This window comes from Notamacropus eugenii, chromosome 2 (genome assembly GCF_028372415.1).
Source record: "Notamacropus eugenii isolate mMacEug1 chromosome 2, mMacEug1.pri_v2, whole genome shotgun sequence".
NCBI classification, from domain to species: Eukaryota; Metazoa; Chordata; class Mammalia; order Diprotodontia; family Macropodidae; genus Notamacropus; species Notamacropus eugenii.
This window is the reverse complement of record NC_092873.1, coordinates 371,686,318-371,701,985: the sequence shown is the minus strand read 5'-3', so window position 1 is coordinate 371,701,985 and position 15,668 is coordinate 371,686,318. Positions and strand designations below refer to the sequence as shown.

The 15,668-nt window shown below is 38.4% G+C and overlaps 1 protein-coding gene across 9 annotated transcripts in view; it reads left to right on the top strand.

Annotated features, from left to right (window-relative positions):
* TRIM37 (tripartite motif containing 37) overlaps positions 1 to 15,668 on the top strand; it is a 187,149-nt gene that overhangs the window by 121,840 nt on the left and 49,641 nt on the right. For 7 of the 9 annotated variants that reach the window (XM_072646851.1, XM_072646850.1, XM_072646857.1 and 4 more), the window contains 2 exons: positions 8,595 to 8,744; positions 10,078 to 10,156. In XM_072646851.1, the coding sequence (XP_072502952.1) occupies positions 8,595 to 8,744; positions 10,078 to 10,156 (229 nt within the window). Of the gene's footprint in view, positions 1 to 8,594; positions 8,745 to 9,293; positions 9,377 to 10,077; positions 11,398 to 13,392; positions 13,582 to 15,668 lie in introns of those variants that run through there. The other 2 variants (XR_011975289.1, XM_072646853.1) reach the window with 2 other exon arrangements.

The following is a 15,668-nucleotide window of genomic DNA, read 5'->3' as shown; positions in this document are numbered from 1 at the left end:
AGCTCTTAGCATGCTTTAAAGGTGCCATGTAGATGCAAAACAATTCCACACCATCAGGGCATTAGAATTTGTTGATACCTAAGCAGTTTGCATATAACTAAAGTCCCAGAAAAGGTTCTGGGATGAAAGAAGTATTGAGTGAGTAAGAGGGAGTAGTTTAGATAAAAAAGAGCTTTTGTCCCCCTTGGATTTTTTGTTTTTGTTTTGCTTGGAAGAGAAGGCTTGAGTCTCAGTACCAGCCACGGGTGTCGTTACGTCCTCAGCTGGAACCAGCTCCAAAGAAACCTTGACATTCCATGTCTTTAAGGCTTCTTGGCAAGTTTAGTCGGTTCCCATTGTATCTGAGTGTGGGGAAAACAAGGCTTTCTCTTTGAGAAAAATACATCAGGAGAATTTTCCATGTGAGAGATCACTGCAGAGTGTTGACAGTAGCCCTGGAAAAGAGAAAGCAGTCTTTGTGATGTTTCAGAGGACAGCTGGTGTTGCTACTCATTGGGAAACCAGAAACTGTTGGTTTCATCATCTTGAGCCTAAATGAAATGTGACTTTTACCTTAAACTTGCCAGCATTGACTGTTTGGGGGAACCTTATCTTAAACTTCCTTTTTGATGGCTTGATGCTGAAAATGATAGTGTTTTTCCTCCTGGAAAACAAATGAACTCCAGACCTACCAGTGATAGGGTGATTTCCTTGATTGGTTTATCTAAAAATGTTTAAAGATTGTTTGTTCTAATTGAACTCAAGCCAGAATACCACAGACCCTTTCAATTAGCATAGTGATACTCAAAACTCCTCAGGAGTTGGCCGTTCCACTATTAGACCTCCCTCCTGGAAGCATAGTAGGGCCAAGAAACCAGGAACTGCTGAATTTTCCTGCACTGTTTGCCATTTGTGTTGACACCTGGTAGAAGGAAAGCATAAAAATGCCTCCATTGTGCTTATCACCCTTCCTTATCTTCTTTCTTTGCTGCTCACTGTTTATTTTTTTTAGCTAAATTTACCTGACTGTCATTCTCACTGGAAAACAACCAGTACCTGACTCTGGAAACCTGAATGTGATAATGTCTATCAGGCTCTTGTAGGATAATGGTAGTTAATGGAGTTCCCAAGTATCTACGATAAAGGAGTTCTTCTTTAAAACTTGGTATTAATTCCTCATATAAAGCAAGTAGCTAAAAGCTTACATGTGTATAGTCCTTAAGAATTCCTAAGCAGTTTATACACATCTTACTTGATTCTCACAACAACTATTTGAAGTAGGTGTTTTTATTTACATTTTACAGATGAGGAAACAGAGACTGATAGAGGGAACATAATTTGGCCAGATCTGTGTAGCTAGTATGTTACAAAGGCAGGTCCAGTGTCCATTCCCTACACTGTGCTCTTACTCCACCAGTCCATGTTGCCTTTGTGTAATTGAGTAAATATTTGTTGGTTGGTGTGGAAATAGCTACTTTGCTGCTGTGAGTGAATAGCAATTTGTGTTCATTAAATAGAAAACTAATCTTAATCACCATTTTATGATATCTTTGTGGGGGGAGGGCTGACTGTTTAAAAAAAAAAAAAGATTTGTGGTCCTTAGAAACAGCATTGTTTGCCATTTATTTAATGTGATGATTATATAGCACCCCATAGAGAGATAAGAGAAACTTGAATTAGTCCTGCTTTTCCACTAACTAACTGTGACCTTGAACACATCACTTTACCTTCTTTAGTTAGGAGAGGTTAGACTAGATCTCAAGGTGAGAGATTTTGAGCTGCGAAGCAGGCTCCCTCATTTTACAGGGAAGAAGAGTTAGATCAGGGAGTTTTAGTGACATGCCCAAAGTTAAATAGAGTAGATAAGACTTCAGACTGGCCTCTGACTCTAGAGCCATTGCTCTTTCCACTGTCCTCAAAAATATTCCTTTCAACTCTAAAATTCCATGATTCTTTATTGCAGTATGAATAGGCTCTGACCAGAATAATTGTAGCCAGCTTTTATGGCCTATCCTTTAAGAGTAACTATGATTGAGATTTGAATAATTGTTTATTTTTACCCTGTGTCTTTACTTCCTCTTTCACTTATTAATGGAGATTTGTTCAACAGGTTTTGTGGTCTAATGGGAAGGAAGACTTTTGAACTAGAAATCAAGATCCCAACAGCCTCTTAAATTTGTCCAGCCATTGTATTCAAGGAAAATGATTTATACCTAAAATGCTAAAATATCAAAATGACTTTTGAATTCCTGAGTAACAGTACTGTAAAAGAACACAAGATGGAGACAGAACCCTTAAAAAGGACATAATTTTTTTCCTCTTTAAAATGAGAGTAAATGTTCTGTACTGGTAGTTTTCTTTTCAGAAAAGAGCATTTTAGCAATTTAATCTACTTACAGGCAGGTAGGAGTCAAAACATCTTCTTTGGTAATTTTAACAATCTTCCTACTACTCCCAACCCCCAATCTTTTTTTTAATTTGATTTTTTAAAGCAAAATATTTAAATTTTTAATCAAAATACAACTATTAATAAATGAATTAGATCTTTTCTTTGGGCAAAGATTAAGGCTGTGTTTTCACCATTATATCCAAACTAAATAGGTCATTTCATTTGTATTTGGTATTTCTTAAGAAATACTGTTTTTCTAGAATCCCCTGAGATGAAAGTAGGACAAAGGGGTGGGGGCAGATAGGTGAGTTAGTTGACTTTTCTTGGCCTTCCAGAAGACCCACCTCCGCTTGGAGTGCCCTTCTTCCATTTGCCTTCACCTAGTCAGCCTGCCCCAGAACCCTTCTAGGACAACTGGGTGGTAGGAAGACCTCCTTGCCACCCTCTTCTTTTCCTTCCCCATTTCCACACTTCCCTGGCTTCCCAGAATCCATCTGGGCTGCTTGCTTGCTCACATGGCTTGGATGAGATGGGAGCCACTAGCTTTTTACCTTCCTGTAAGACTATCAGACCTTACCGTATGACCTGGCCCTGCTTCTTGAGGTCCTCCTCACCTTAGTATTTGCTCTGCTTCTCTGATAGATATTCTAAACTTGAGATCCAATAACTTGTTATTTTACTATTTTGTTACTGTATTTCATTATAATTTGGTTTCTTTGTTATCTTGTATATTTTATTTATGCATTTAACAACTTTTCTGAGAGCAATTTCATAGGATTTATCAGAGTGCCAAAGAGGTACATGATGCAAAAAAAGTTAAGAACCTTTGCTCTGTGTCCTTACAAACCCTGCTGTTGTCATTCCGCCTTGATGCAATGTTGCTCTTCATCCCAGGCCTGCATCCTTAGGACTTCTGAGCCTTTCCGTCTGCCTTGCAGCTGAACTTTTCCTTTATTGTATTCCCTCCTCATTTCGGGGGTCAGCTTCTTGAGAGCAGACTGTCTCACTTTTTCTGTGTGTATTCCCAGTACTTTGTACTAATCACTTTTATAGCACAAATTCAGGATTGGTACAATATTAAGAAAACTATAAGCATAATTGACCATATTAATAGCAAGAAGAACAAAAATCATATCAACAGATGCAAAACAGGCTTTTGACAAAATACCCAATTCTATTCAAAACATAATAAAGAAAAAAGTAAAATAAACATTAAATGTAAAAAAAGGAGAAGAAAGAATATGGAATCAGGAAAAAACTGCATAGGAGACATTTAATAAATGTCTTTTCATTCATTCATTGTTTTAGAGATGTACTATTACTGTGAACAGCTTAGATATTTCAGGTTAAAAAGTTATTCATTGACATTAGTTGTTATTAGAATTTCAAAACCTTTGAAATTGTTAGGGAACCTTTTTTGGTTTTGCGTAAGGATTCTGTAACCTTCAGAAACACAAGTTTTGTATGAGTGAGGATGAATTATATCTTCATAAAACAGAATCACAGAACTGTACGGGACTTTAGAGATCATGTAATCCAGAAGCTTCAAACTTTTCCAAATAGGACAACTCCTTTTTAATGTCATATTTCATAGACAACCCCCTACTTCTCCCCCCCCCACCCCCGCCAGTGATAGTTTGTTTAGCTTCCATTAATTGAGAAAATACATGACAAAAAGCTACTATGAATTTGGTCAGAGTTTTAAATAAAATTTGTTCATATCAGCAGCATCTAGATACATATATTTGAAATATAAGATATATGTAGAAGACATTTACTCTGTAGAAGGGATGTTTCCTCCTTTCCTATGATCATAGATTTATAATTGGAAGGGATTTTGGATAGTTTTTTATTTCATTTGACTTGTTACAGATGAAGAAACTGGTGCCAGAAAAGGAAAGTGACAGTGACTTTCCCCAGTTCACACAGGTAGCAAGCGATATGCATGCTGGATATTTTTTTCTTTAATTAATTTATTTTTAGTTTTCAACATTCACTTGCATGGGATTTTGAGTTCTAAATTTTCTCTCCTACCCCGAGATGATGTGCAGTCTGACATAGGGTCTCCATATACATTCATATTAGACATGTTATAAGCAAGGATTAGAACCAGTGGGAGGAACCAGAGGAGAGAACACAGAAACAACAAAGAGCAGGCGCTCTGCTTCGACCCCATTCAGACTCCCCACTTCTGTCTCTGGATGTAGACAGCGTTTTCCACTGTGAGACTTTTGGAGTTGTCTTAGGTCATTGCGTTGCTGAGAAGAGCTAAGTCTGTCAGAGTTGGTCATCACACAGTGTTGCTGTTACAATGTACAGTGTTCTCCTGGCTCTGCTCACTTCACTTACATGCTGGGTATTTTGTTTTGTTTTTTTTCTCTTTGAATTTTATTTTATTTTATTTTATTTTTATTTTATTTATTTAACTTTTAACATTCATTTTCACAAAATTTTAGGTTCCAAATTTTCTCCCCTTTTGTCCCCTCCCCCCACCCCCAAACTCCGAGCGTTCTAATTGCCCCTGTCTGCCAATCTGCCCTCTCTTCTATCATCCCTCTCTGCCCTTGTCTCCATCCTATACCCCTTTACCTTTATTTCTTATTTCCTAGTGGCAAGAACAGTACTTGACAGTTGTTCCTAAAACTTTGAGTTTCAACTTCTCTTCCTCCCTCCCTCCCCACCCCTTCCCTTTGGAGGGCAAGCAATTCAATAAAGGCCAAATCTGTGTAGTTTTGCAAATGACTTCCATAATAGTAGTGTTGTGTAAGAACTAATTATATTTCCCTCCATCCTATCCTGTCCCCCATTACTTCTGTTCTCTCTTTTGATCCTGTCCCTCCCCATGAGTGTTGACCTCAAATTGCCCCCTCCTCCCCATGCTCTCCTTTCCATCATCCCCCCCACCCTGCTTATCCCCTTATCCCCTACTTTCCTGCATTGTAAGATAGGTTTTCATACCAAAATGAGTGTGCATTTTCTTCCTTCCTTTAGTGGAATGTGATGAGAGTAAACTTCATGTTTTTCTCTCACCTCCCCTCTTTATCCCTCCACTAATAAGTCTTTTGCTTGCCTCTTTTATGAGATAACTTGCCCCATTCCATTTCTCCCTTTCTCCTCCCAATATATTTCTCTCTCACTGCTTGATTTCATTTTTTTAAGATATGATCCCATCCTCTTCAATTCACTCTGTGCCCTGTCTCTATGTGTATGTGTGTGTGCGTGAGCATGTGTGTGTGTGTGTAATCCCACCCAGTACCCAGATACTGAATAGTTTCAAGAGTTACAAATATTGTCTTTCCATGTAGGAATGTAAACAGTTCAACTTTAGTAAGTCCCTTATGACTTCTCTTTGCTGTTTACCTTTTCATGCTTCTCTTCATTCTTGTGTTTGAAAGTCAAATTTTCTTTTCAGCTCTGGTCTTTTCATCAAGAATGCTTGAAAGTCCCCTATTTCATTGAAAGACCAATTTTTCCCCTGAAGTAGTATACTCAGTTTTGCTGGGTAGGTGATTCTTGGTTTTAGTCCTAGTTCCTTTGACTTCTGGAATATCCTATTCCATGCCCTTCGATCCCTTAATGTAGAAGCTGCTAGATCTTGTGTTATCCTGATTGTATTTCCACAATACTTGAATTGTTTCTTTCTAGCTGCTTGCAATATTTTCTCCTTGACCTGGGAACTCTGGAATTTGGCCACAATGTTCCTAGGAGTTTCTCTTTTTGGATCTCTTTCAGGCGGTGATCTGTGGATTCCTTGAATACTTATTTTGCCCTCTGGTTCCAGAATCTCAGGGCAGTTTTCCTTGATAATTTCATGAAAGATGATGTCTAGGCTCTTTTTTTGATCCTGGCTTTCAGGTAGGCCCATAATTTTTAAATTGTCTCTCCTGGATCTGTTCTCCAGGTCAGTTGTTTTTCCAATGAGATATTTCACATTATCTTCCATTTTTTCATTCTTTTGGTTTTGTTTTGTGATTTCTTGGTTTCTCATAAAGTCATTAGCCTCCATCTGTGCCATTCTAATTTTGAAAGAACTATTTTCTTCAGTGAGCTTTTGAATCTCCTTTTCCATTTGGCTAATTCTGCTTTTGAAAGCATTCTTCTCCTCATTGGCTTTTTGAAGCTCTTTTGCCAATTGAGTTAGCCTATTTTTCAAGGTGTTATTGTCTTCAGCATTTTTTGGGGTCTCCTTTAGCAGGGTGTTTACGTGTTTTTCATGCTTTGCTTGCATGTCACTCAATTCTCTTCCCAGTTTTTCCTTCACCTCTCTAACTTGATTTTCAAAATCCTTTTTGAGCTCTTCCATGGCCTGAGCCCATTGAGTGGGCTGGGATACAGAAGCCTTGACTTCTGCATTTTTCCCTGATGGTAAGCATTGTTCTTCCTCATCAGAAAGGAAGGGAGGAAATGCCTGTTCACCAAGAAAGTAACCTTCTATAGTCTTATTTTTTTTTTCCCCTTTTCTCGGCATTTTCCCAGTCAGTGACTTGACTTCTGAGTGTCCTTTCCACCCCGACCTCGCCTCCAGATCCTCCCAGCCAGCACTTGGGGTCTGAGATTCAAATGCTGCTCCCCAGCCTCAGGGCTTTGGGCAGGGGCAGGGCTGCTGTTCAGTGTGAGATTAAGTTCAGGTGCTCAAGTCAGGACAGGGCCTCCTCAAGGGCTCCGTTCCCTCAGGGAGTTTATGCAGAGACCTTCAACAATGGATCAGGGCTCCTGCCTGCTTGGGGAGCCCTGGTCTGCTCCTGCCTCTGCTGCTGCCTCCCGAGGGGGCCTGAGTTATGGGGGCACCCCACTCCTCCTCGACCCGCCAAAAAGACCCTCTCATAGACCCTTGTCACCTGTGGGTGGAGGGACCCGCGCGGCTGCTGGAGATTCCATCCCTGAAGCCTGGTCGGATCCGCTCCTTTCTGCACTGCACCACCGAGGCAGGGTTGGGCTCTGCTCCCGGTCCAGGGTGCGAGGGACCTTTTGCGAGAGGTTTTCAGGCTCTCTGGAGCAGAAATCTCGTCCGCTCTGTTATGTGGCTTCTGCTGCTCCAGAATTCGCCCGTGGTTCTTTTTGTTACAGGTATTTTATGGGCAGTGGGTTCGGAGGTAGCATATGTGCGTCTTTCTACTCTGCCATCTTGGCTCCGCCCCCTGGGTATTTTGTTGAAGCTAAATAAAGAGAAACGTAGCAGGTTAGGTAAGAAAATATAATAAAGGTACAATAAAGATTATTCCCACTGTCATCCTCCCTTCTTTCTCATACATTGTCTCTCCCTTTCTACAGGGTCTTTTCCTGCTACCTTGCATCACATTTATATCTCCCCCAATCCCCCCCCCCCACTTGCCCAGTCAGTCAGGGTTAAGTGACTTGCCCAGGGTCCTAGATTTGAACTCAGGGCCTCCTGATTTCAGGACTGATGCTCTATCCACTGTGCCACCTAGCTGCCCTACCCCCATTCTTAAATAGCCCTCACTTGAGCTTACCATTTTCACGTGCTGCCATTCTACATTCTCTCCTCTCCTTCAATTTTAAACTCTTTCCAAGAAAGTAATTGACGCTTCTCTGCTTCCTGCCTTCTCTCAGACCCACTGCACTCAGGCTTCCAACCCCTTCATTCAGCTAAAACCAGCTTCTCCCCAGTTGCCAGTTAGTTATCTTATTGCCCAATCAAATGGCCTTTTCAATCCTTATCCATTCTGACCTCTTTGCAGTATTTGACAGCGTATCTCCTGGAGATGTAATCACAGATCCAGTTGTTTGAATGTGTCATAATCTTTTCACAAATTCATTAACTAAATCCCCTTAGATGGACTCAGAGTAGAAGTAGACCAAACTCTATTGTATCACAATTATAACGTGCCACGGTTTGTGTGTTTTTGTTTACGTCTTCTAAACCATCTTCGTGGTTTAGAAATTAAGATAAAAAAAGCACAGGGGATTGAACATTTGACCTGGAGCCAGAAAGACTTGAGTTCAGATCCTGCTTCAGGCAGCAGTTGTATAACCCTAGGCAAGTTGTCTAACTTTTGTCTCCCTCAGTTTCTTCATCTATAAAAGGGGGATAATAATAGCACCTTTCTGTGAAGGTTGCTGTGAGAATAAATTGAGTTGCTATTTGCAAAGTGCTTTACAAACCTGAAAGGTGACATATAGATGCTAGCTCCTCATGGTTATGATCATCATCGTCACAAAATGTACGTGGGGTTTTTTGCTAGTTTTTTTTTTTTTCCACTTTCAGCCATTCTCTGTCAAAAGCATGTTCTTCGGCTCCTGCCAGGAATGAGCAGTGATAGTGATGTTGAGTGTGACACCGAGAATGAAGAGCAGGAAGAGAATGCTCCTTTGGCTGGATTTAACGACCCCTTCATGGGACAGCCCTCAGGGGAAGGTAGGGTAGCACACCTGGTGCTGCGGCACAGTGGGGGCTGGGAGGCTTTGGGCTTTCATGTCTTCCTTCTCTCTGAGGGCTCTATTGCCATGAATGCCATGCAGTTTTCATGGGTAAAGAAGGATGGTTAAGCTACTTCAAATGCCTGCTCCATTAGTTATCCAGTGTGGTACTTAATTGAATGGAATATGTGGTGGGAAGTTATTTAAGTACAGGATTCAAACACATAACTCCTTGTTGAGAGATGCTGTTAACCTTTGGTGCTATGACTTTTCAAATGTATAAATTGCATAGTATAGGGATAAGAAACTGTTTTCATAGGTTAGCTATTGAATTGTCCATGGAGAACTTACAGAAGCTGAAATCCCTGGATTAAGACAGTTTGTAAGTATTGTTGAAAACAACTAAAATAATATAGGGAATTTTATAAATAACCTCTATGTCCTTTTAGGGGCCCTTAGCACCGTAGCCCTGCTAGGTTTCTCTTAGCCAGGTTAATGTTTTGTATTTTATTGACCTTATACTTTAATCTTCTTTCTCCCAATATAGGACCAAGCATTTGATTACTTTATGCATTTAAGCCACCTCTTCTTTTCATCTGGGTTGGGAACTCCCCCGACACTACCACTTTGGTAAATAGTAGTATTCAGAGAAAGTTGCCTAGTGGCCCTGAGAGGTTAAATCACTTCCCCTTAGTTATGATGTGTGTCAGGAGCAGAACTTCAGACCAAGTCTACTTACTGAAGTCCAATCCAATAAGCATTTGTTAAGTTTCTACTTTGTGTAAGTCCCTGCAAACCCTCTATGCATGCTGCCGTACTCTTTGTCAAAACAACTCAGTTAATCTTAATATCTTTCCAATACCTTCATCTCCTTTTTAAGATTTGCTTTTTATTTTTAATCTTAGCCACATATTCCAATTATTCTGGAGGTATCTTTGTGGCAACAACAGAAACATCATTTTCAACATGGGCTGACAATCATGTGATAGGCAGATTTTAAAAAATAATGTCCCCCTGAATCAAGATGTTTTTTAATTCTCATCATGTTTAGTAAATCTGTATCCCTCTATCTTTCTCCCAAACTTCCCAGTGCCCACAGGACAGGAAAAAGTAACAGGAGAATAAACAGAATCCCACGGTCCATTTCTCCCACTGTGCTTCTGGCTTCTTCCCCTAGGGTTGCACAGAACTCGAGTTACAAATTCCCAAGGGTAGAGTCAGTCGTCTAGTACATTTTAATTACTTTGATGTCATATATAGCCAACTTAAGTATTCAGAAAAATGCATTTTCCTGTTTTAAAATTTTTCTTTACCTTTTACTTTTATCTTAGATACATGTTCCAGTTTTCCTGAAGGTGATCAAATAGGCCCTGAAGACCTCAGTTTCACCACTGGCGAGAGCAGTGGAAGGTAATTGCCAAACCAAGGGCATTGGCTTTGAGTTAATATGACCCTGAAATTTTCAGTAGATGGTGGCTGAAGTTTCTTGTCAGAGCCAGGAACGATCGCATGTGACCTTTGTTTGCTGCCACTCTCTCCATCTACAATATTATTCCTGAAACTGACAGAAGGTTGTGGATTGAGTGCACACTGGAGAGAAGAATCAGTATCGGAAGAGTTCTATGTGTAACACAATAATAGAGTAGTTCTAGACATTCATACATAGTCTGCATTCACAAAAGGCAGTTTTTTCTACAACTGAAAGGAGACAGATTGCCAGAAATTCACTTGTGTCTTCCTCACTTGTTTGGTGCATGCACTCATTAACCCGCTCAGTGTTGATACTGTCTTTCTGGTGTTCTCTTCAGTATCTGGGTTTAGATGACCACCTTCCTAATGAGGCATTTAATTAGCAGTTTATTCATGTCTGTTGTTTAGTGACCAGGAAAAAATTACTTAAGAATAGGTTGGTACTATAGGCTCTTTATTTGAATAAGTTGAATAACTCTCACCATTTCTAGTGGAGCACATTGATAGAAGCTAATTGATTTCATTTGAAAATGCAGCTACCCTAATTTAGTTGCACAAAATTATTCCATTATGCAACTTTTTCCACAGGTTGTTTTTAGCCTCTTGGAGAATGAGGTAAATTGAGAAGATTCCAGTCTTAGAACTCTGTACTCTTAGAGAAGGTTCTGCTCATGGTTCCTACTCATTTAAGTGTTGATCTCCTGTCAGAATATTTAGGTAGTTCAGTTTCTTTTGTCTCAACATGTTTAGCAAATATTGAGGGAATCTCCCTGACTCTCATTCTTTTTATTACTTTAACTTAATTTAATATTCTGTAGATTTAAAGGTTTAAAAATGTTAGTGATTCATATAAAAGTTTCAAAACCTAGTGTAGAATTTCTCCCTTTTCTCATTTTTGGACCAATTTGGGGAGAAAGTAATTGCCAAACTTATCCTTGAGAAATGGCATTTGTATTTGAGCTGCTACATTGACTGTGAAAACTACATTGAAAATTAAGAGGCTACTGAAAAGGATAAATAGCTGTACATAAGTGTTTGAAGGGAAGACTTTTAATTTGCCCATGTTTTAGCTAATGAAAATTGCTTTTTTGTGTCTGATTTTTTTGGTGTTAAGTGTTATCATTCATGGTTCTTGTTCAAAACAGTTTGCACTTTTTGTTAATAAAATGGTCTTGGGAAAATAACGCTTTTGGTTATTGAAGAAGTCAGAAGGCATGTTCTATTCTAGTCACCTGGAATAAAGGCTTCTTCACTTTGTACATGTTGGGTAAACACATAGGGAGTTGAGGAGTATTTTCTAAGTCTTTTGATGAAACCACTTACTACCAGGATCTCCTTGAGCTAGGCAGACAGAATCTAGACAGCATCATCCTAAGGCCTGGAAGTTACTCATTGTTTTCTTTGTATGAACTTAACTCTGTAGTTCACATGTTCTCTTCATGGAATTCTTTTGCATAGGTAGACTCTTTAATGCTTTTAGTTTATTAGATTCAGAAGATTTTGCCTTCATGACATTTTGACATAGATATTCTTAATTTAACTGTCTTCACACAGATGTGCATGTATAATTACATATACGTTCTATACGGATATATGTCAGCTATGTGATAAATAGGTGACAAACCTTATGTAACAATTCTCCATCATCTTCCAAATCCAGAACTACTCTTTTTGTGAAAAAGTAAAACTGACTGGCTATAGGAGAACTAACGCAAACCTCAAGTACAATTATTAGTTGCCTGGGTCTGTCATAATTGGACAAATTCTGACTTGATCTCTGTTTATTCTAGAACTGATGACTTATCCATGCAGTGTACATTCTTTTGATTTCCCATAATTGTAGAGGTAGCTGACACTTACATGCTACTTTACAGTTAATATTTTTATATGCTTATGTGGGGGGAAGGGGAGAGAGAGTTTACATCTGTTCCTCACAATAGCCTTGTGAGGTAGAAGTAATGATATTATTATCCCTGCTTTTACAGAGCAGATAACTAGAGTTTAGAGAGACTAATGAGCTTGCCTAAAATCAGATAGCTAGTATAAGTGTATTTGAGCTGGGATTCAAGCCTAGATCCTGTGATTCCAAGTGTAGTGTTCTTTCCACTCTCCCACAGTCACCACACAATTTACTTGTGTCTTCTGAAATTTTCCCATTTGTTTTGTGATGACATAGAAAACAGTATTGGATTTGGAGTCAGCAAGCCTTTGAATCTTGGTTATGCCACTAATTCTGTGGCCTTGGGCAGGTCACAATTGCGAGTTTCCAAATTTTTGATTCCCTTGTCTCTAAAGTGAGGATTATTTAATAGACTTGCACTTTACAGAGTTATAAGGAAAGTGGTGTGTAAACCTTAACTTGTTAGAAAAATTTAAGTGGTTATTATTGTTACGCAACTCTGGGAAGGGGAAGTGCTAGGAACTGGGGCAGATAAGATAGGAAGGGGCCTTAGTTTATCACATTCAGTTCCCAAAACCTTTCATTGGCAGCCCTTAGCATTGTTTCTTGGGCTATTAATCAAATGTTCTTGTCTTAGTTCTGAATCCCTCTTTTACCATAAATGTGCAAACATTTATCAGACCCTGAAGTTTAATAAAGACAATAGTTTGATCAAAATGGTGTAACGGGTGCATTCTTAATTTGAATCTGAAGTGCTCACCTGCATTTCTTGTGATCTACTAGAAATTGTTTCTTCTCTCTCTCACTTGTGTGTAAAAATCAAACCACTGCCATTATTGAGAAGCTGTGTAGTTTAGTGCACTTGGGGTCAAGAGACCTAGGTTCACATTCTGCCATAGATATTTACTAGCTTTGTTACCATGAACAAGTCCCTGAACCTCTTAGATGAGGACGTAAGTGCTTGCATTACCTACTTTGCAAGATGGTTGTGAGAAAAAAGCTTTGCAAACATTGAAGTACTATACAAATGTGAACTGTTGGTGGTGGTCTTGTTCAAATGATTGGGATGAGACCCTTTGTAAGATGGTGGAAATTTGAGTTTAGTTTGTGAGGAAGACTTTGCCTTGCCTTGGACATTGAAGGTACTTCACAAAATGCTTTTTGGATTAGAGAAATAGTCCGTAGAGAAATAAAAATACAGCTTTACACCAAAGAAATATATTTGTGGAGAACATTTACATATTCTTCATGAGGGTATTATTTTTTTCACTTTCAGAATTAATTCATTTCATCAAAAGATTTTTTTAGGCACTGAAGATGCAAAGAAGAAACGTTTCAGAAACCAGCCCACTTGTACTATATTTTGAAATCATACTGAAGGAAATTCTCTTTCTGTTAAACACTTGTGAAAAGATATATTTTCATGTTTCAGTAATAGGGTTGTAATCAGCATCCTAACACAGAATTGCTCTATTACTTTGGAAGCAAGCACTTCTAAGTGACTGATGTCCAAGGGCTATTTTTTTACTTGTCCAGAAACTGCTCACATTCTGATGGAAATTCTTCCTGTACTACTTGAGCCTTGGACAAAATTCATTGTTTGGCAAATGAGCAAAAGTGAGGCAGAGAGGAAGCATATTATGGGAGGTCACACACTAACTACATTGGGAAAGCTCCTGGGATTCATTCTACCTCCTGTGCCATAAAGTATGATAAGCAGAGAAAGTCTGAAACTGACTTGGATGGAAGGGTTTGGGTTCTAGAAATTTTTTTGCCTTGACTTTTAAATTAAGTATTTGCCATTTGATGGTGTTTGTGGTATTGGAAATGTCTTTATGTTCAATGAACTCCAATAAAAAAAGTTAACTTATACAGACAGAAGTGGCATCTATCTTATAAGTAACTAGCACTAGAGCATATTTTTTTCATTCCTGATGATTGCAATTCAAATGTATATATGTTATGTCCTAGTTAATACTTTATTTGGTGCTGTTTTATACAGATTTTTTTTTTTTTGGCAAATTTTGTTTGGGTATCATCCTTTTCATTTTTTATAGCAATATAACATTGTTCTAGAGATACACCATAGTCTGTTTATTCATTTAGAATTTAAATGATTTCCACTTTTTCATTATTATTTGTTTTAATTAAAATATATTTGAACATATACATTTTTTAAAAACTGTTCCCTTTGAGATAATCATTTGTTGTCAGTCATTGAATTACTGGGTCAACGAGTGTGATCAGCTTTCTAGTAGCTCATGTTATGTTTTTATTAGATTGCTTTCCAGAAAGATTGCAATGATCTGCATTGCCACCGGCAAGGTGTGAGTGTGGAGTAGACTTGTGCCCCACAATATTCTCAGCAGAAAACATAGTTATTTTTTAACCTTCTATATTTATAACCACAGTGAACCTGGTAAGGTAGACAGTTTCTACATTCCCAAAAGAATTGTAGGCAATTGTTAGACACATCAGTGTCACATTTTAGATGTTCCATAGACATGGACTTCTGTCACCTTGTGGTATTATTTTACCAACCAAAAGATAGTAGTGTTTCTCTTGAATGAAACAGAGCCCCAGTTCTTTCGTAATTTTATAATAAATGCAAAAGTTACAATCAAAGAACATCCCAACTCTAGTTATGTGTCATACACTGACTCAACCCAAGCGATCTTGATAAAAAAGTGGCTTAGTTAACAGCTTTTAGGAAATGCTGGTTGTCAGTTACTGCACCTACTTTGGCTTACTTACACATTGTGGCACTTATACAAAAACCACTTGGGTCTTTTGGACCAAATAAATAGTGATTTTTAAGAGATTTTTCCCAGAGGAGCTAAATAACTTAGAGCAGCAAAGTACCACTTTTCGAAAATATTGTTTATATTCAGTTTCTGATTCAACAGATACTTTAATATCTAGCTCCTTCAAGACTTCATTTTATTGGCTTCAAACAATGATACTTAGTTTTGTTAAGAACAAGAGTTTTGGAAAAAAAACAAGCAAACATGAATTTTGATAAGTTGTGAGATTGACTGTGACACTGTGATTTGAAACACTAGTAATTAAACAGTTGAGGTGGTTATAAGGATGATAAAGATAGCATAAGTACCTGTATGAGACTCTGCTGAAAAGACCCTAATTTAACTTTCTCTAACTATTTTACCTGCAGCCTTCTCTGCTCATAGCTTGAATATAACCATGACTTCTGTGCACCTCTCCCTCCTACCAATTCTCCTGCACACATCTCTTTTCTACTTTCCTAAGAGCCTTCAGATAAGCTTTTAACCATGACTTACTTGCCCTTTTCCTTTCATTTGTTCCTGTTGAAAAGAAGGAAGAATTGGGCTTATATTTGGTGAGTAGAAAAGAAAAACTTGAGCACATGACAACAGAGTTTGAAAGACAAAGTAGAAAATTAGTATTTATACAGTCAGGTGTCGCTGATCTTATTTTTGGACCCTAAGATAATATTCTTAGTACACAACAAAGAGAGAAGCTAGTCATTGTCAGTATCTGGTTTCCAGGGAAAATCTAAGCCTTATTCCAAGG